This window comes from Mesoplodon bidens (genome assembly GCF_964165515.1).
Source record: "Mesoplodon bidens genome assembly, chromosome: 16".
NCBI classification, from domain to species: Eukaryota; Metazoa; Chordata; class Mammalia; order Artiodactyla; family Ziphiidae; genus Mesoplodon; species Mesoplodon bidens.
The window spans coordinates 3863066-3881358 of record NC_138173.1 but is presented as its reverse complement, the minus strand read 5'-3'; the positions used below and the strand labels follow the sequence as shown (position 1 = coordinate 3881358).

General features: G+C 45.0%; 1 protein-coding gene across 1 annotated transcript; it reads right to left on the bottom strand.

Annotated features, from left to right (window-relative positions):
* Window positions 1–12712: 12712 nt before the first annotated feature.
* NPBWR1 (neuropeptides B and W receptor 1) lies at window positions 12713–16599 on the bottom strand. The gene has a single exon (XM_081258737.1). It carries the CDS (start codon window positions 16492–16494, stop codon window positions 15502–15504), a length of 993 nt encoding a protein of 330 aa, XP_081114863.1. The 5' UTR covers window positions 16495–16599; the 3' UTR covers window positions 12713–15501.
* Window positions 16600–18293: the final 1694 nt, after the last annotated feature.

The following is an 18293-nucleotide window of genomic DNA, read 5'->3' as shown; positions in this document are numbered from 1 at the left end:
CAAGACAAAAGCAGGTGTCTGGATGCTCAGCCAACAGTTGGCTCTGAATCTTTTAGGTTTGCCTGGGTTTATACAGTTCTCTACAGTTGTGCAGTTTATGTCTCAAATTTTTCATGTTCTTGTCCTCAAACGGAGCACAGCAAGAGGAAAACAATTCCAAGGTGAGGCCCCCAGTAACGGTGGCCGGTGACCACAGTAAAACCCCAGCCTCCAACAGTGGCCCTGGGGCGTGATGGGCTCCAATGTAGGGAACCTGTTTGTTTTTACATCAAACTCTTGTTTTTGAGCCAGAAGCCACATCCATTGTCATTTATTTCTGAATTTGTTTCTCTTATCATTTTCTTTACCGTATTCATTTATATAAAGCCCCATAGGATCTCAGTGGTAAACTCTCATCTCTAAGACAAATGGTGATGTGTGCTGTAAACCAACAGATCGATAATAAATACCCAGCTTGAGGCTATAAAGTGGCTTCTTTGTGATTGAGTGACACAGCATTTTAGTAGCTATTGAGATAAAACGTGGTTACAGGTCTATTTCCTAATCATCCCCACGGCACCTCTTACTTATCTCGGTGACATGGCATTTCACCTGCACTGGACGTGGCCATCTCCACCATGAGACCATGAGCTCTCTGGAAGCAGGAAACTTTTCCTATATTTCTTCCTATATGGGACAGCCTGGTGCAGAGAGGCAGAGAAGATGTTCAGTCAGTGAAGATGAACTCCACGTGTGGTTCATGCGGACAGGGACCCTTCCTGTCTCACTGCCTGCTGTATCTTCCATACAAGTTCAGACCTTGCACACAGCAAGACCTCAGATACGTATTTGTTGAATGCATGAATATGTTAAGAGAGGCATACATTCAGCTTTTTTCACTCATTTAAGCTTATTGTCAGTATTAAAATATCCAAATAGAAATCTAACAAAATAGATGGCCCCTTGGATATTTTGCCTACAGATTGCCAGACATCTGCATGGTGGATATATCTAGATATTTGCTATTATGAATGGGAATGACTGAATGGTAGACTTCCCTGGCTATCTTGATGTGGGTAGGTACAATCTTTTCCTTTGTGAGCAGTATTTGTTAGCCTTCCTCTACATAAAACTAAAAAAAAAAAAAAAAAAGGATTTCTAATCTAACTCCTTTCTAGATGAGAGCTCTTCTGTGCTGGGGAAGTCAGCATGTTGAATGCACATGAGTTCTCTGCTTTCCTTTCTTAGCTAAAATATCCTTCTACTCTGGGAAATGACCTGAAATTTCAGCTCATAATTCGCCTCTCAGAACTTTGTGTCACCAGGGGTGACTGTGGCCTGGTTTCATGCCTTTAAAGTACTTTTGATCAGAAATGTTCATATGCCCTTTTGTACCACTGCAAAAGCAATGTGCTTTCACCCTTGGGAAACAATAACAAAAAAGTAAGTGGGAAAAAGTAGAGTCTCTTCAGCTATAAAAACATGCATTTTTACATTTTCATATAGTAAAAACTTGCTTATTAGATACTGTAGCAGGTATATTTTATTAACTAGCAGGTCAATATAAGCACTATAAAGCAATGACAGATATTCAAATCTGTAATAGACTAGAGACATTAAGAAACTTAAAGTACCTTAGAATCATAGAAAAATATATTATAAAATTGTTCGGGCAAACACTGTTTTAGCCAAAGTGTCAAGTTTTTCAAGTGATTTATAGTAAACACTACTGTATATGTGTATATAATGCTAACCAAAACGCTTTTGTCTTATGCCAGAAATCTGTTTTCTGGTCTGCCAGAATGTTCTGATGAATAAAATATATAATACGAGTACATACAGATAATCAAAATTGTTTTTGTGTGTGGTAAATGCTAAAATGTTTGGGTTCTGGTGGAAAAAAAATCCTGTGTTCATCTTGCCAAGAAGTTCTTTACCCATCAGGAATGTTTCAGGAAAATCTAGAGCCTAGATCTCTTATTCCTTTGCATTTAGTGACTGACTATTTTTGATAAGAGCCTTTTGACTCTGAGCTTGCTTTATGGAGCCGTTCCAAAACTGTTCTCTTTAAAAGGGAAATTTTCCTTTGCCAACATTAAACCAAATCTAGACTTTAGCTTGGTTACTATCTTATATATCTGGACAGAGGATTATAATTGGGACCAAAAGCAAAGGCATCTACAGATGCTGTTTCCAAATATACAGTTTCCAACATCAGTACTGTGAGCTAAATGAAACAAAGAAGCAATGATTGCTTCATTGCTAGGGCAAAGGAGTTGTAACAACCTTGTGGGTTTGTTACCGTTGTTGCTTTTTTCTCCTAAACCTCCTTCCATGAGAATTAAACAAAAAAACACTTATGTCATCAGGGTTGTTCAAGTGTCAACAAATGTTTAACATGTCATATCTTCATATTTAACTTCCAATTGTTAAGTATGTCATCAAAGAAAATCAAATGGTTATATAGATGCTACAGATTAGAGTCCTAGATATACAACCCGGCTCAGATTCATGGGGAAATTTCTTGACTCCTTAACTGTCAGACTTGAGATTCACAGCTTACTAAAATATTGCTAAACTGCACTGCATTAGAGTATAATTTTCAAAAATATAAAATCATTACCCTGGTGCAGATATAAAATGAAAATGTGTGAAAGATTCTTTCAAAATAGTAATCAATGAAGGAGCCAATAAGATGGTAAGTCAAGTCCAAAGCACTTGAGCACTTATGTGTATATAGGTTATTGGATAAGAAAATGTTAGAATAAGATTGCTACATTACATATAAAACTGGTTTCAGTCCAATGAAATCATAGACCACAATCTCTGAGTTAACTGAATGAACAGAAATTACTTGTGTCTCTACCAGGAAAAATCTACAAGCTAATCTTTGCTTCTGCAGAGGAAAATTGTCCAGACGATAAAATCAAGTCCAGCACTGCACTGAAAGAGTAGCCAGTGATCTTTCATTTATTCCCAAGTTTCAGGTAAGTTTTCTGACTTTATTTATAGAGATTGTGTGTCTGGGTTTTTTACATATTCAACTAACTTATTTTACCATGTTCCTAATCCTGTGCATCAAAGGATGAGAAGTGTCCACATCACAGCAATATCAATAACCCAAAATGATAAGTATTGGTTTCAGAGAATTTAATCAAGGTTCATTCATTCAACAAATGTTTCTTAATAACAATAATAGTAATAGGTAACTTTTTAAAGCTTTATTTTATATCCGAGTACAGTTGATTTACAATGGTGTGTTGGTTTCAGCTGTACAGCCAAGTCATTCAGATCCTCCTGTGTTCCAGATACTGTGCTTCACCTCTGTTATCTCATTTGCAAAACTCTATGGAAGAGCTACTATTGTGATCTTCACTGATTTTATTCATTATTAACCCCAGACTTATAAAGCCTAAGTAAGTTGTCCAAAATTTTACTTGGTAAGTGGTGGAGCTGAAACACAAACGAACATGTGTATGTGTGTGGGGGGGAGCAGAATCCACATCCCTAAAACCCACAGAGTGTCTCCTACATACAAGGATGGTGATTGATAAGACACAGCTCCTGCCTTCAAGGAGCTGCAAGTCAAGTGCAGGAGGTGAATGAACTGTTAATAGAAGATGCAAGCGCTATGATGTGCTGAGTACAGATAAGAGGGTGCAAGCGTATATTGGAAGGACACTGAACTCAATTTGGGGGTCATGAGAGGGTTTGTAAGGGGATGTCATTATAAGTATCATTTAGTTTGGTACTGTGACTTGATTTTATTGCTGTTTGTTTTCTACATTCATCAAGCCCACCATAACTAAACCCAAAATTGCAACCCATTACCAGCTTATCTCCTTTATTTATCCCTTAACTGGAAAAGAAGACAAGAGGGACTTCCCTGGTGGTCCAGTGGTTAAGACTCCACGTTCCCAATGCAGGGGGCACAGGTTCCATCCCTGGTGGGGAACTAAGATTCCGCATGCTGCAAGGCTCAGCCAAAAAAAAAAAAAAATGTGAATAATCACCCAGGTCTTGTAAAGGACCATTATTTTCATGTTATAATATAAAACCTTTTTATTTTTCAAATAAAAATTGATCATTGTAATACTTTGAATTATAACCCCTAACAAGATTTGGAAATTGATTATTAGACGTTCCGTTTATATACTAATATCATCTTAAATTTCACAATATGGACCAGTATATCTTAGATTTTTAAAAGGAGAGAGATATCAGTTCAGAAATCACATTCAGCCCAAATGTGCATGTAAGGTGCACACCTAGCAAGATTTTCTAATCTTTCTAGATCCTAATACTTTCAATTCAGAGTTTTCTTTGAGATTCTTTTTGAGGAACCTTCTTGATAACGCTTAAGCCTTCCCAGCATCTGTTAAAGTACTGGTCTCTCTGCATTTCTACTGGTCTCTCTCTGTATTGCTGGCCTCTATGTGCCATCTAGTGAACATGTACAAAGTTTTCATAGAGAAGGAAATCCAGGAAGCTTCTGCTGAAGATATGAAATTTAATAATATTTAAGGCCTATAATCTTTTTTAAAAGCCATTTATCTTTGCTATTACTGAATAAATATGCCCTTTCCATAAAATTCATAGTCTCACAAATAAAGGTTTTATGAAACCTAAATAAACAGGAAATAATGTTGAAGTATTACAAAGGGGTTTTACTTTTATGAAAGAGCATTTCCATTACATTTTACTTTTCTTCTTAAAGAGTTTTCTTAACATTCACACTCCATGTTTTTGTCTGTCATTCCCTTTACATGAATGCATAGCAATTTCAAATGAGATAAATTTCAGTTCTTTGCTTAACGGGAGAAGAATTTCTCATTTAGATTTTTCTCACGTTCCTAGTATTTACCCAAATGAGTTGAAAACGTTTACCCACACAAAAACCTGCACACAGATATTTACAGCATTTTTATTCATAATTGCTAAAGCCTGGAAGCAACCAAGATGTTGACACTTCAGTAGGTGAATGGATTAACAAACTATGGTACATCTAGGCACTGGAATATCATTCAGCACAAAAAGAAATCAGCTTTCGGGGGAAATCGTGTTGGTCCAGTGTTTAGAACTCGGCAGTTTCACTGTTGGAACCAGGGTTCACTCTCTGATCAGGGAATTAAGATCCCGCAAGCCATGTGGCACGGCCATGGAGGAAACTTAAATGCACATTACTAACTGAAAGAAGCTGGTATAAAAGAAGCTGTGTGATTTTACCTATAGGACATTCTAAAAAGGCAAAACTATGGAGACAGTAGAAAGATCAGTGGTTGCCAGTGTTTGGGGGACTAGGGGACGAGTAGGTAGACCACCGGGAACATGGCGGGGGTGGGGATGAAGCTACTCAGTAGGATTCTGTAATGGTGGAAGCATGTCATTACATGTTTGTCCAAACCCATAAAAGGTACACCACCAAGAGTGAACCATATGTAATGTCAGCGATGTGTATGTAAGTGCAGATCCTTCGGGGATCTCCAGGGAAATTGTTGCTTTCTCAGTACAGGTGCGACTTCTTCCTCTTTCTCTTTTCTTTCGTCCTGAAAGGAAGAAAGAAAAGAGGATGGCATTGGGGCAGCCACCTGTGACGATGAAGTGGTAAGACAACAGCATACACTAGGAATGGTGCAGGGAAGGGTTTAAAGGACCCCGGGACATTCACAGCATCATGGAATCATTGCATCAACTCTGAACTGCCGACTTCAGGCTTATCAGAAAAATTGCCATCCATAAAAGGAGATATATGGAGACAAATGTTACTCACTTAGTTATCACTTATTAATTACTAATAGGCTAATCTATCTTATGGTTAATTATCAGGTTAATCAACATTCACATAGCAGAACTAAGAAGGTTATGTTTAAATTGATTGTATTTGGAAAAATCCAAATGTTTGAGATAACATAAAAATAATATCCAAGTATAGCTATTGTTAAATAAAAATCCTGATGCTTAAATCCTGTAGACATAAGCATAGAATTAAAATTTAAATTCCCTAGTAATTGTATCCAAACGTATTCTCAAACTCCAAAATATACAGAGGATTAACATAATTACTTGAATTTTTCAAGCCAGAGTTATCTTCATTGTGGATATCTAAGAATAACTCTACGACTATCAACATTTTTAATGTTGGGGGTTGAACTTTGTAATTTTTGATTTACTGTATCAGACATAGTTACATAGTTATAAGAAAATTTTCTGTTCTGAAAGAAACCTGGTGAAATTTCTTATATAAAAGATCCAATGGACTTGAATAATTCATTTTTTTTTCTTACAAAAATTATCTCAGTGCTCCCTCTGGTGGCTTTTCTCAAAAATAGACTTTCATCTACTCTGAATTTAAATTGTTTTCAGGACTCAAAATTTCAAAGAAAATTTACCAAAACTCTAAACGATTGATATGAAAATTGGTATGAATGATAAAAGACACAGTGAAGCTCCCCCAACCCTAACTGCCTGGATTTAAAGATACTTAGTCATTTATCCCTCCATTCAAAAACATTCATTGAGTACCTGCTGTTAAAGATAAATAGAGGCATATTAAAAAATTTAAGAGTTTATTTAAGAAAAAATCCACTAGAATCAGGCAATGCCAAACCAGGAGTGGTTAAGAGCCTCCCACCCACAGGAGCTGGGTAAAGACTTTTATAGAAAAGACACGGAAACAAAGCAAGGAAGTTACTTGTTTGGTTGTATAAGAGGTTACCTTATTGGGAAAGGTTAGCTGTGATTGTTTGTCTTTAGGGTTTGATTTCAAAACCTTGAGGCATTTACAGGCTTATGTTTGGGTTTGCTTCCTTAGGATGCTAAGGTACCAGAGCCATCCCAGTCTCATGGCCTCGTTTGTTTAATTTAACCCCATTATGTGACAGATTCCATCTTACGTGTATCACAGATTCAGGTAACTGGGAAGCACAAGCCTGCTCCCAGGGTGCTCTCATTCCAGTGGGGATGGCAGACAAAAGTCAGGGAAATAAAGAAATAAAATACCTAGAAACTAACAGAAACAAACAGGGAGTCAAAATAGAGAACAGCAGTAAGTAGTAAGTAGTAGGGCAAGATCTTCTGAGGGGACAAAGTCTGAGGACGAGAAGGAATTGGCCAGGTGAGAGCTGGCTGACATCGCTGGTGAGCAAAGAGCAGGTGCAAAGGCACCGCACAGAGAAGGGCTGGGGGGTGAGGGCAGCGCTGCAGGGCTGGGGGGAGAGGGCAGTGCTGCAGGGCTGGGTGAGCAGAGTGGAACCATGCGGTCCCCTGGAACACAGCAAGGAATCTGGATTTCATCCAAACTGTGATGAAAATCTACCTAAGAGGCATATTCAGGGCAGCGAATGGAACAATTTACCTTTTCATAGAATCAGTCTTGCTGCTACGTGGATGGAAGGTGAATCAGAGAGAAGTCAGAGTGAAGTCAGGACATTGGTCACAGGGTGTTTCAGGAAAGGTTGGTGACTTGTGCTAGGGTGACTTCAGGAAGGAGGGAGAGAGGAAGAGGGAAAAGGAGAGGGAGAGAGACAGGGGGCAAGCACAGAGCCCTGAGTCCTTATTCAAGATCTACTTTAAAGGCAGAACCAAAGCTGATAAACTGGACACAGATGCAGGAAAAGGGAAGGAAACTGAGAACAAACCTCCAGAAGGGGCGAGGTGTCGATTGGGGGGGGGTGCAGAGGTTTGGGTGAAGCACAAATGTTCTCCTGGGGCTTGTTCACATAAGGCTGCTCTGAGGCATCTGAGTACAGATGGTGGGGAGCAGTTAGACAAACAAGTCTGAAGATCGGAGGAAATGTTTCCTGGACAGGAAATCTGGTCATTGTCTCCTGTAGACAGCGTATATATGGGTCTTGTTTTTGTATCCATTCAGCGAGCCTGTGTCTTTTGGTTGGAGCATTTAGTCCATTCACGTTTAAGGTAATTATCAATATGTATGTTCCTGTGACCATTTTCTGAATTGTTATGGGTTTGTTTTTGTAGGTCCTTTCCTTCTCTTGTGTTTCCCACTTAGAGAAGTTCCTTTAGCATTTGTTGTAAAGCTGGTTTGGTGGTGCTGAATTCTCTTAGCTTTTGCTTGTCTGTAAAGCTTTTGATTTCTCCATCGAATCTGAATGAGATCCTTGCCAGCTGGAGTAATCTTGGTTGTAGGTTCTTCCCTTTCACCACTTGAAGTATATCATGCCACTCCCTTCTGGCTTGTAGAGTTTCTGCTGTGAAATCAGCTGTTAACCTTATGGGATTTCCCTTGTATGTTATTTGTCGTTTTTCCCTTGTTGCTTTCAAAAAATTTTTTTTGTCTTTAATCTGTCAATTTGATTACTATGTGTTTTGGTGTGTTTCTCCTTGGGTTTATCCTGCCTGGGACTCTCTGTGCTTCCTGGACTTGGGTGGCTATTTTCTTTCCCATGTTAGGGAAGTTTTCTACTATAATCTCTTCAAATATTTTCTTGGGTTCTTTCTTGGTCTTCCTCTGTTAACCAGAAGTTAGTCAAATGTCTGATTAAATTACAGTTAAACATGCCACAGTGATGCTGTATACAGTATGTGTGTATGCATACATGTATATATGTTAGAGTGCACAGTATATGTGTATGCCCACATGTATGTATATGTTCTAGTGTACATTATGTGTGTATGCATTATAGTACACAGTATGTATGTATACATACATGTGTGTATATATGTTAGAGTGCACAGTATGTGTATATGCGTACATGTATGTATAAGTTACAGTGCACAGTATCACACAGCACTTAATGTCAGGTTGTCCTGTCATTAGTCATGCTAAATTTGCTTCCTTGATAATACCACCAGATTCCTCCTTTATACATGTATATCTTCTATCCTTGAAATTAGCAAGTAATCTTTGGAGTGATATTTTGGCATCACACAAATATCCTTGTTCCCAATAAATCTTCCACCTGATAATTTTGTTATCTATTGATAAACCTTGCTTGAGTCAATTATTACTAAGTGGTTCATATTCTAACTGTTAAAATGGTGATTTTTTTCTAATTCTGTCATTTCTTCTGCATTTATTAGCTGTCATTCTCTGCAAAGAAGAGTTTATGGCAGCTCTTTTTTTCATCATTGCAGAGCGATTGAATGCCATAAACACTGTAAGTATAAGGTGAATGTCGCGAATTCAGGAATGAAGGGAACAGCCTTTGCGAAGGTGGAAGGAAGGCATCAGCAGCATGTGGGACGCGATCCTCCACGTGACGGGACAGAGGAGGGAAGGTGTGCGGCTTAGAGGCTTGGATGTGAGGTCAGAAAATAATTCCACTCCTAGCCACACCCTAAGGAAATGATAAAAGAAGATAAAACATACACGAACATGAAAATGCCATATAGTAATAAAAAAGTATTTTAAATAAGAATAGTAGGGCTTCCCTGGTGGCGCAGTGGTTGAGAGTCCGCCTGCCGATGCAGGGGACACGGGTTCGTGCCCCAGTCCGGGAAGATCCCACATGCCGTGGAGCGGCTGGGCCCGTGAGCCATGGCCGCTGAGCCTGCGCGTCCGGAGCCTGTGCTCTGCCACGGGAGAGGCCACAACAGTGAGAGGCCCGTGTACTGCAAAAAAAAAAAAAAAAAAGAAGAAGAATAGTAAAGGAACAGCAATAGAGGAATGGCAAAGACTATTATATTTTCACTCTCTATAGAATATTGTCATTAAAAATTATAATTAGGAGACCTATAGGAAGATAGGAACCCAGCAAGTTAAAAAAATCGATAATTTTGCTTGAAGTTTTCTGATTAAAAAAAAAAAAGCTAGTACAGCTGCCACTGCAAAGCCTGATGTTCTGCATAAATCATCCTCAAGGGGACAGGCAAGTCCTCTCCTTACAAATGCTTTAAACAAGTTGGTTTATTTTATCTATGTGGCTCCTCCCACTGAGAATAACAAATAAAATTCATAAACGTGTCCAGCACGTGGGTGGTGCTGGATTACACAGAGATTCAGCTCTGCTTCAAGTGGGTTCTGCTTTCTCGACAGACTGCATGGAGCTATCTCCAGATACCAGAATGCTTGTCAGAGAAAACTAGGATTTTCGATGGCTTTTCATTCCAGGCGTTCTATGACGTTTGGATGACATATCTACTTTTATACACTAAGCTTCTTCCAAGGAACTGATTTCTTACTGAGTTCCTCTCAGGAAGCAGGTTTACTAAAATTTCATCAACCTGTTATACACACACACACACACACACACACGTGTGTGTGTATATACATACCCATAGGACACATATGTATACACACATAGAGTGCAGTTTAAGGTGATGGCGCTCATACATATTCTTGTTATTTTCTCTTAAGTCCCTGTTACGACAGTAGGGGAGTCATTTTTAAATGCACAAAGAGAGCTGGATCAAGGGCGGCAGAGACAAGACGTCAGCAGGTTGGAAAGGACAGGTTCCAGGCAGCAGACGGAACAAGTGGCAACGGGGGCGACGCGGGCTCCATCCCAGCTGATCTGCCTCCAAAGCCCCCGAGAGGCCCCAAGCCCCTGGGAGCCGGGCAGCTGCAGGGTCCCACACAGGGGCTGGAAGCGGACAAGGAGAGCTGGGACGCCACATCTGACCCCCGCAGCTGGGTGACTCGCCTCCCCACCCCATGGGGGGCAGAAGTTCTTGCTCTGGAGAAACTGGGCCCAGGTGTGTGCTGGACGCAGGGAACCAGGCAGGAGAAGACAGGAACCAAGTGTGGGAACAAAAACAGGGAGATGGAGTAAAGTCTGAAAACAGAATGAGTGAAGAGACCCTTTGAACACAACTAGCGTCCAGAAGTGCCAACAGCGCCCCTCCCCCAAAATCTCATAATCATAACGTCTAAGAGCAACGAATTAAACCATTGACGTGTAAACCTGGCAACCTCTGTTCCTGCCAGGAGGGATTTCCCAAAAGAGGAATCCTGTTCTGGCTGGTGGGAGACATGCAGCTCATCCACGCTGACGTTTCTCAGAGATGCCATTTTAACTTTCCCTCCCTTTCCCCATCTTTTTTGTTTTCTCATTTCATTGATGTGATATGATGTCTTTGTGTAACCTTGTGAGATATGGTACAAATAAATGTACCTTGCCCTAATTTTAAGGACAGTATCATCCATTGCAAAACTCTGTTCTGTATAAATAGAAGTGCCATTAACATTCTGTTCTACTTTAAGGGCGCACCTGGGCCACAGATCCTTACACACAAAGCATGCAGATTACAACGTACCTGGTGCATTTGCAGTTGACACTACGTGTAGCCAGCTCTGGTCAAGGAAATTTTATTCTCATATAAACTTTAACAACACCATACACTTTGAAGACTCTGAGTTAGGATTCAAGTTTTATTATTAAAACTTGTCTTCCGGGCCTCCCTGGTGGCGCAGTGGTTGAGAGTCCGCCTGCCGATGCGGGGGATTTGGGTTCGTGCCCCGGTCCGGGAGGATCCCGTATGCCGCGGAGCGGCTGGGCCCGTGGGCCATGGCCGCTGAGCCTGCGCGTCCGGAGCCTGTGCTCCGCAATGGGAGAGGCCACAACAGTGGGAGGCCCGCATACCGCAAAAAAAAACAAAAAACAAAAAAACTTGTCTTCCCTTTGTACCACGTGATGGAGTACTAGTAGGTATATCTTGCTTGATCCATGTTTTCTATGGTCTAATAATTTCAAATTATACATTGCAACCAATTTCATCTCTGCTGCGATGAGACAATTCCTAGAATAGGAACCAGATGGGCTCTGATTGGTCTCTGTGGTCCTCACCAAAACAACCCACTTCCTGTATCTCACTTTGTATATAAAATGGGAACCGAAGTGCCAGACCCGAAGTCATCCTAGTAAAAGAGCATTAAGGGAAGCATTCTTTGATGTCTTCCTTAGTTGGATAAGCGGAGATCATGGCCATCTAGGAGGAACATTGTTTGCTGTTGTTTTCCCAGCATGCTGCTGAGGAAAGGAGAGTTTTCTGGAAGTCGAGGGCCTTTTTGGTGAGATTCTCTACCTCGCACACGTGCGTACCACATCTGTGCATTCTGTTAGCTGAAATAGTAATGTGTGTGCTGGCAACTTAAGCAATTTCTCTTCCCTTCTCACTCTCCACACAAGCTGCTCAAAATTTCAAGAAATGAATACGATAAAAAGTTTATTATCTTTTTTCCGTCCAGCGTATGTACTAGGGTTTTTGTGCTAATCAGCAGTTTGACATCATTTTCACAATCAACCAGAATAAGGGGGGGGGATTTCATTCTTAACCTTATCCTATCAAGTACTTCTATTTATGCATTGCTTATCCATTAGACAAGTTTTCCCTGAAGTCAGTACTTTTAAAACTAATGATGCATTGGGACTTCCCTGGTGGTGCAGTGGTTAAGAATTCACCTGCCAATGCAGAGGACATGGGTTCGAGCCCTGGTCCGGGAAGATCCCACATGCCGTGGAGCAACTAAGCCCGTGTGCCACAACTACTGAGCCTGCGCTCTAGAGCCCGCGAGCCACAACTACTGAGCCCGCGTGCCACAACTACTGAAGACCGCGCACTTACAGCCCGTGTTTTGTGACAAGAGAAGCCACCGAAATTAGAAGCCCGCACACCACAACGAAGAGTAGCCCCCCCTCGCCACAACTAGAGAAAGCCCTCACGCAGCAACCCAACGCAGCCAAAAATAAATAAATAAAATGAATAAATTTATAATAAAATAAAATTAAAGATGCATAAATACTAAGGTGACTGAATTATGGAGCCCATGTTCTCAGGAAATAGAATATTCACTCTTCACACAGACTGTTTCAGCTTTTATTTTAAACAGAGCTTCTGTGCAATGGACTAGCAGGGTTTCTGCATTTCTCAAGAGAACGCCTAAGCACATACATTATATAACTCTACTAAGTTAAGTAAAACCAAATGGACATTTTAAAATATCAGCAGTGGTATAACCAAACAACACAGTTTACAGGAAGACTGCAAAAATCAAACACAGAGTTAAAAGCTTTGCAATGCAATGATGTAAGTAAATTCTACTTTAGCATGGCTGTCGGCATATTTATTCTACCTAGTACCCAAGTCATAAGAAAGAAGTCTGAGACTTACAATCTGGGTTTCTACATGCTCATAAGAAGGCAACAACCTAGAAGTAATGATACAACAGTCTATCCAATAATTTAGAAAGCCAGGAGGAGACTGAAGTACTGGGTTCCATTTAATCACACACGCACACTAGGATGCCAATCCACGCCTTGCTGTGTGGACAAGGCAGCCATGTCAGTCCTGTGTTTTTCCAGCAGTCTTCTTGGTAGATTCCAAGACAGCCAGGCTGATCTGTGGGAGGGATGATGCTGTGGACAGGTGGATCACACGGCTCTCCCCCGATCTGTTTCCAGAAGATGTCAAAGTACAGCCACTGAGTTTACAAAGGCAGATGAGGTTTCAAATCCAGATTATCACACTTGTCTGTGTTTGCAGCCAAATATCCACTTTACTCTCTGTCCATTACCTTAGAGAATGTGGTAGTTACTCTAAGCTTAAATTTTTAATTTTGAAAATATACTGAGGATTCACAAAATAATTTTGTGAGTCATAAAGAAAACCAATAGAATGTTTTTAAGAAATTTGAAGATACTAAAATGAATTCCAAGAGGCCTCTGAAGCCCACCAGCAGAGAACTGTTCAAATGCCATGATGTACATCATTCAAAATGCATTGGAGATGGAAAACCATGTTTTGAAAAGTTTACTATTATTTGTCACCCAAGGTAGGTTTCTAAATTTACATTTTCTAAACTGATAGCTATGAATTATTGCATTGTTCCTAATTACTCTGAGAGCTAAGGAAGCAATTCTTATTCATGAAAATCAGCAAGGGAGTTAGCTTCTTCCTTGGGAAAAACCCAAGGGAGAGTTTTTCCTTTTCATTTATTTTGTTAGAAGTATTTTGAAGCTAAGTAATTGAGAATGTGGTGAATGCCCATCAAACTAAGTAAACAAATTCTGCCAGCAACACTCATAATTTTTATCATACATAACACTGACCCTGGGAAACAAATACTTTTAGAAATTTTCATTCCTGTTTGGAATTCATCCCAAAGGGAAAAAAAAATCTTTTAAAACACTCATTAATGACTGGTTAAAGTAGTCTGGTTAAAGCTCTGCCCTCTGGTCTGAAGTGTAAACTGCAGATGGCTGGGCAAAGCCAATGTCAGTCCTCTCTCTTAATCCACTTTTGTCTCCCAGAAGTAGAGGTAAAATATAGGGTGCTGTCTGGTCTCCCTTGTGAGACCAGACATCTCCCAGTTGCCATCTGGGATGAAGAAATAAAGTACAAATAATCCACAGTTCCCTGTGGAAAGGGAACCAGGAGAGGTTGTCATGAGGGCGTCGGTCATTTCAGCTCCCTGGGTCCCCTGAGGCGAAGAGGATGAGGAATATGAGGAAAAAGGGAACGGAGGGATGGATACGCATCTCCTCATCTCATTAATTCCCCCAAAACGTGTGAGATCAGGGCACACATAAAGTTCTCGGTCTTCAAAAGAAAAATGCACACTAAGGATTGCAACGAACTGCTCCAAGCTGTACTAGGTCGACGGGGGCACAGGGGCGCTGGTGTGTGTCGGGGGGAGTGGAGCCCTCTGGAGAGAGAAGCGACGACAAGTAACCGAGCCACGGAAAGAGTGGAAAGAGCGGTTTCGCAGGTGCGCTCACCTGCACACCCAGCGCTGTTTTTGGATGCTTGGCGCCCGCAGCTGGCTCCGCCAGGGGGCGCCGCAACCCGGCCGGGGATCCGGCTCCAGGCCCTTCCCGAGCCCGGTGGCCGGGTCCCCGCAGGGACAGCGTGGGTGGGAAAGCGGAAAGGCAAAGAAAGAAGAGGCTGGGACAGGGAGGGGGTTGTCACCGTTCCTATCACTGCTGTGTAGGCATCACAGCCAACTTCCATCCTCCTGCATCCAAAGCCCCGGCCTCTGCTAGACGCGCGCACGCATAGACGCGCGCGTACACACACACACACACACACACACACACACACACACACACACACACACACACACTCACACACACTCACTCACTCCTGACCCGCCACCCGAGCTGTCTGTCTCCCCCGTCAAAGGCCCGGGCGGCCTTAGCATCTCTCCCCTCGCACCTCCGCGGCGTGGGAGCGCCGAGGGCTCCACGAAGAGCCGGGCTGCGGGCGGCTGGGGCGGGAGGCAGGGGGGACCGGAAGAGGGTCCCTGCAGTACTGCCCCCTTTTCTCCCCTTCCTCCCCTCCTTGTCAAGCTCGGGGGTCGCCTCAGCGCCCTCGGGCCTTAGGGAGAGGGAGAGGTCCATGCGCTCTCCGCCGCCTCGGCCGGTCCCCATGTCCTGCGCGCCTCCGCACCACCCGGAGGGCTTGGCACACTGAAAGGGCGGGCGCAGCCGAAGCGCGTCCGAGTCCGCGGGGCCTGGGCAGGGGCCCGAGAACCTGCATCTCTAGGAAGATGGTGGGCGGGGGGCGAAGCTGCGGCTCAGGGACTACCCTGAGCGCCGGGCCGCTGGTTCCCGGCGCGCCGGCTCAGGCGGCGGCGGCGCGACACGCCAGCAGCTGGCGGAGGCTCCTTCGGAAGCTGTCGTCCAGGAAGGCGTAGAGGAAGGGGTTGAGGCAGCTGTTGGCGTAGCTCAGGCTGGTGATGACGTAGGAGACGGCGACGACCACCGGCGTCTGCGGGAGGTCGGTGGTGAGCGCCACCACGGTGCTCAGGTGGTAGGGCGTCCAGCAGAGGAGGCACACGGCCAGGATCGCCACCACCAGCACGGTCACCCGCTTCTTGGCGCGCTCCAGGGCCCTGGCGTGGTTGTCGAGGCGTATGGCGCGCAGCCGGCACAGCAGCGTGGTGTACAGGACGCAGATGGTGGACACGGGGATGGCGAAGCCGAGCACCAGCGTGTAGAGGCGGCTCGCGCGCCACCAGAAGGCCTCGGGCTGCGGGAAGACCAGCACGCACTGGCGCCGGCCCTGCTCGTCGTCCAGCCGGGCGAAGACGGCGAAGGGCAGCACGACCAGCGTCACGACCCCCCACACGGCCAGGCTCACGGCGCGCGCGGCGCCGTACGTGCGGCCGGCCACGCGGCGCGACTCGGCCGTGGCCAGCACCACCAGGTAGCGGTCGGCGCTCATGACCGTGAGGAAGTAGAGGCTGGAGAAGGTGTTGTACTGGTCGATGGCCACGATGAGCTTGCACATGAGCTCCCCGAAGGGCCAGCGCCGGAGCAGGAAGTCGGCGATGTTGATGGGCAGCACGAGCGTGGAAAGCTCGTCGGCCACGGCCAGGTTGAGGATAAACAGGTTGGTGACGGTCTTCATGCGGGGCGCCCGCAGCAGCACGAACAGCACGGCCGAGTTGCCCGCCAGCCCCACGGCGCAGATCACCGCGTACACGACGGGCACGGCCACGGCCAGAGGCGGCGGCAGCGGCGGCAGCGGGCCGGACGCGTTGGGGCAGCCGAGCGCGGGCGCGGGACACGACGTGTTGGCGCGCTCCGGGCCCCAGGACGACGCGTTGTGCATCCTGGCCGGGGCCAGGGGCTCGGTCCCCTAGGCCGCGTCCCTGCGGGTCTCCGCGGTCCCGGGGCCCCGACCCGCGCCGGGGCGCTCGCGGCCGCGCTCCGAGCCCGTCTCCGGCTTTCCTGGGGGGGCGCGCTCCCGCCGGCCTCTCAGCGCATGGGTGCCGCGGACGCCGGGGCCGCAGAGCGGAGCGGAGAGCGCCGGTTGGGCTCGTCGACGACGGGCAGCACCGAAGGGCGGTTCCGAGGCGGGGCGGGGGTGGGAGCGCCCAACCTGCCCCACGTGACTGCTCTCTGCCACCTGGTTTTTGTTTTGTTTTGTTTTGTTTTTCCCGAGGTGGTAGATTCTTTTATGAATCTTCCATGGGCATCAACCTCCATCACCTCTCCTTCTTGCGCTTTAGATTCCCATGTCTGAAATGAGAGATTCGACCAAGTCAATTCTCAGTCTCTTCCAACTTGAACAACATCTAATCCTGTAACCATCTCGGTATCTCAGTTCCTGGTCAACACCTTTCTAGTTGAGGGCGGGGATTTAGGGTCCAGAGCTTGGAGGAGGCAGGGTTTTGTTCAAACAACCACTTTCTGCCACCTGTTGAACTCTTACTCTGACCCGCTGGACCAAGCAAACGTTACCCTCAGGGGAAAAATACAAACCCACTGGCCCAGCTCTGGCCCCCGCCCGGCCCCCGGAGGCCCCGGTCACCCCAGCGAGCCCGGCAGCGGCCAACTTCGGGGCCCCGCGGTTCCGTGCGCCCCGGGTAAGAGCGGGCCCAACATTAATCGCTGCCTCCCCCGGCCGGTCCCGGGACGGTCGGTCCCGGGACGGTCCGTCCTGCGGCTCCCGGAGCGCTCCGGGGAGGGGAAGTGGGAAGGGGCGGGGGAGGCAGCGGCGCCCGCGGGCCGCGCGGCCCCGCCCCTTGCGCGCGCCGGGAGCCGACCTCCCGCGCCTCAGCTCGTCCCGCCCCCAGCGCCCCGCCCCAAGCAGAGCAGCCGGGAACCGAGAACAGCCTCGCCCGAAAATTAAGGAATAACTTTCTTCGTTCCGCCAGTGTGACCTCACTCCGTCTGAATTCCTGAAAAGCGCTCCTGTTAAGAATTAAATGAAAGGAAAGCAAAGGTAGGGTGTTGCCGGGTCTAGTTGAAAAGGAGCGCAAGGCAGTGAAGGCTCCCGTTCCCGTTTTTTTTTAACACCGTACCCCTAGTGGGCTTATGTAATTTAAAATGTTAAGTTACATTCATATTTCAAGGCTATACACAGAGAAAGTGCACACAGTCTTCAAATGCAAATCACCCGTTTTCTATGACTCTGGTCTCCACAAGTTTATTAGGTTGTTAGGAACACGTCATGGTCGACAATCTGAGATACTTAAGGCTTTCTGGATATATATATATATATATATATATATATATATATATATATATATATATATATATTTATATATTTATATATTTATATTTATATATTTATTTATTTATTTATTTATTTATAAATATATACATAAGGATAAAGTGTTTCCGATTCTGCCCTGAAGAGAACTACCCCGCGGTCGCAGCAGCGTTGCCAAGGCCCCGCCCGGAGCGGGCTCCGGGAGCCTCCAAGTCTTCCTCATTTAAGAGGACCTCACCTTGGGCGCCTCATCTCTGAGGACCGAGTGAAATCAGCTCAGTAGTATTTCCCTCGAATTGCTGTTTTCGTCCTCCACTTTCCTTTGGGAGAGCCAGCAAATTAAAGCACGGGGTTCTATCCTGCTTCCCTCCAAGAGAGCAGGCAAAAGCCCAGATAAAGTGCGTGTTTGATCC

What these genes read in the sequence shown, in the direction of transcription:
- NPBWR1 (XM_081258737.1), bottom strand. Translation starts at nt 16,494, where the DNA reads ATGCACAACGCGTCGTCCTGGGGCCCGGAGCGCGCCAACACGTCGTGT.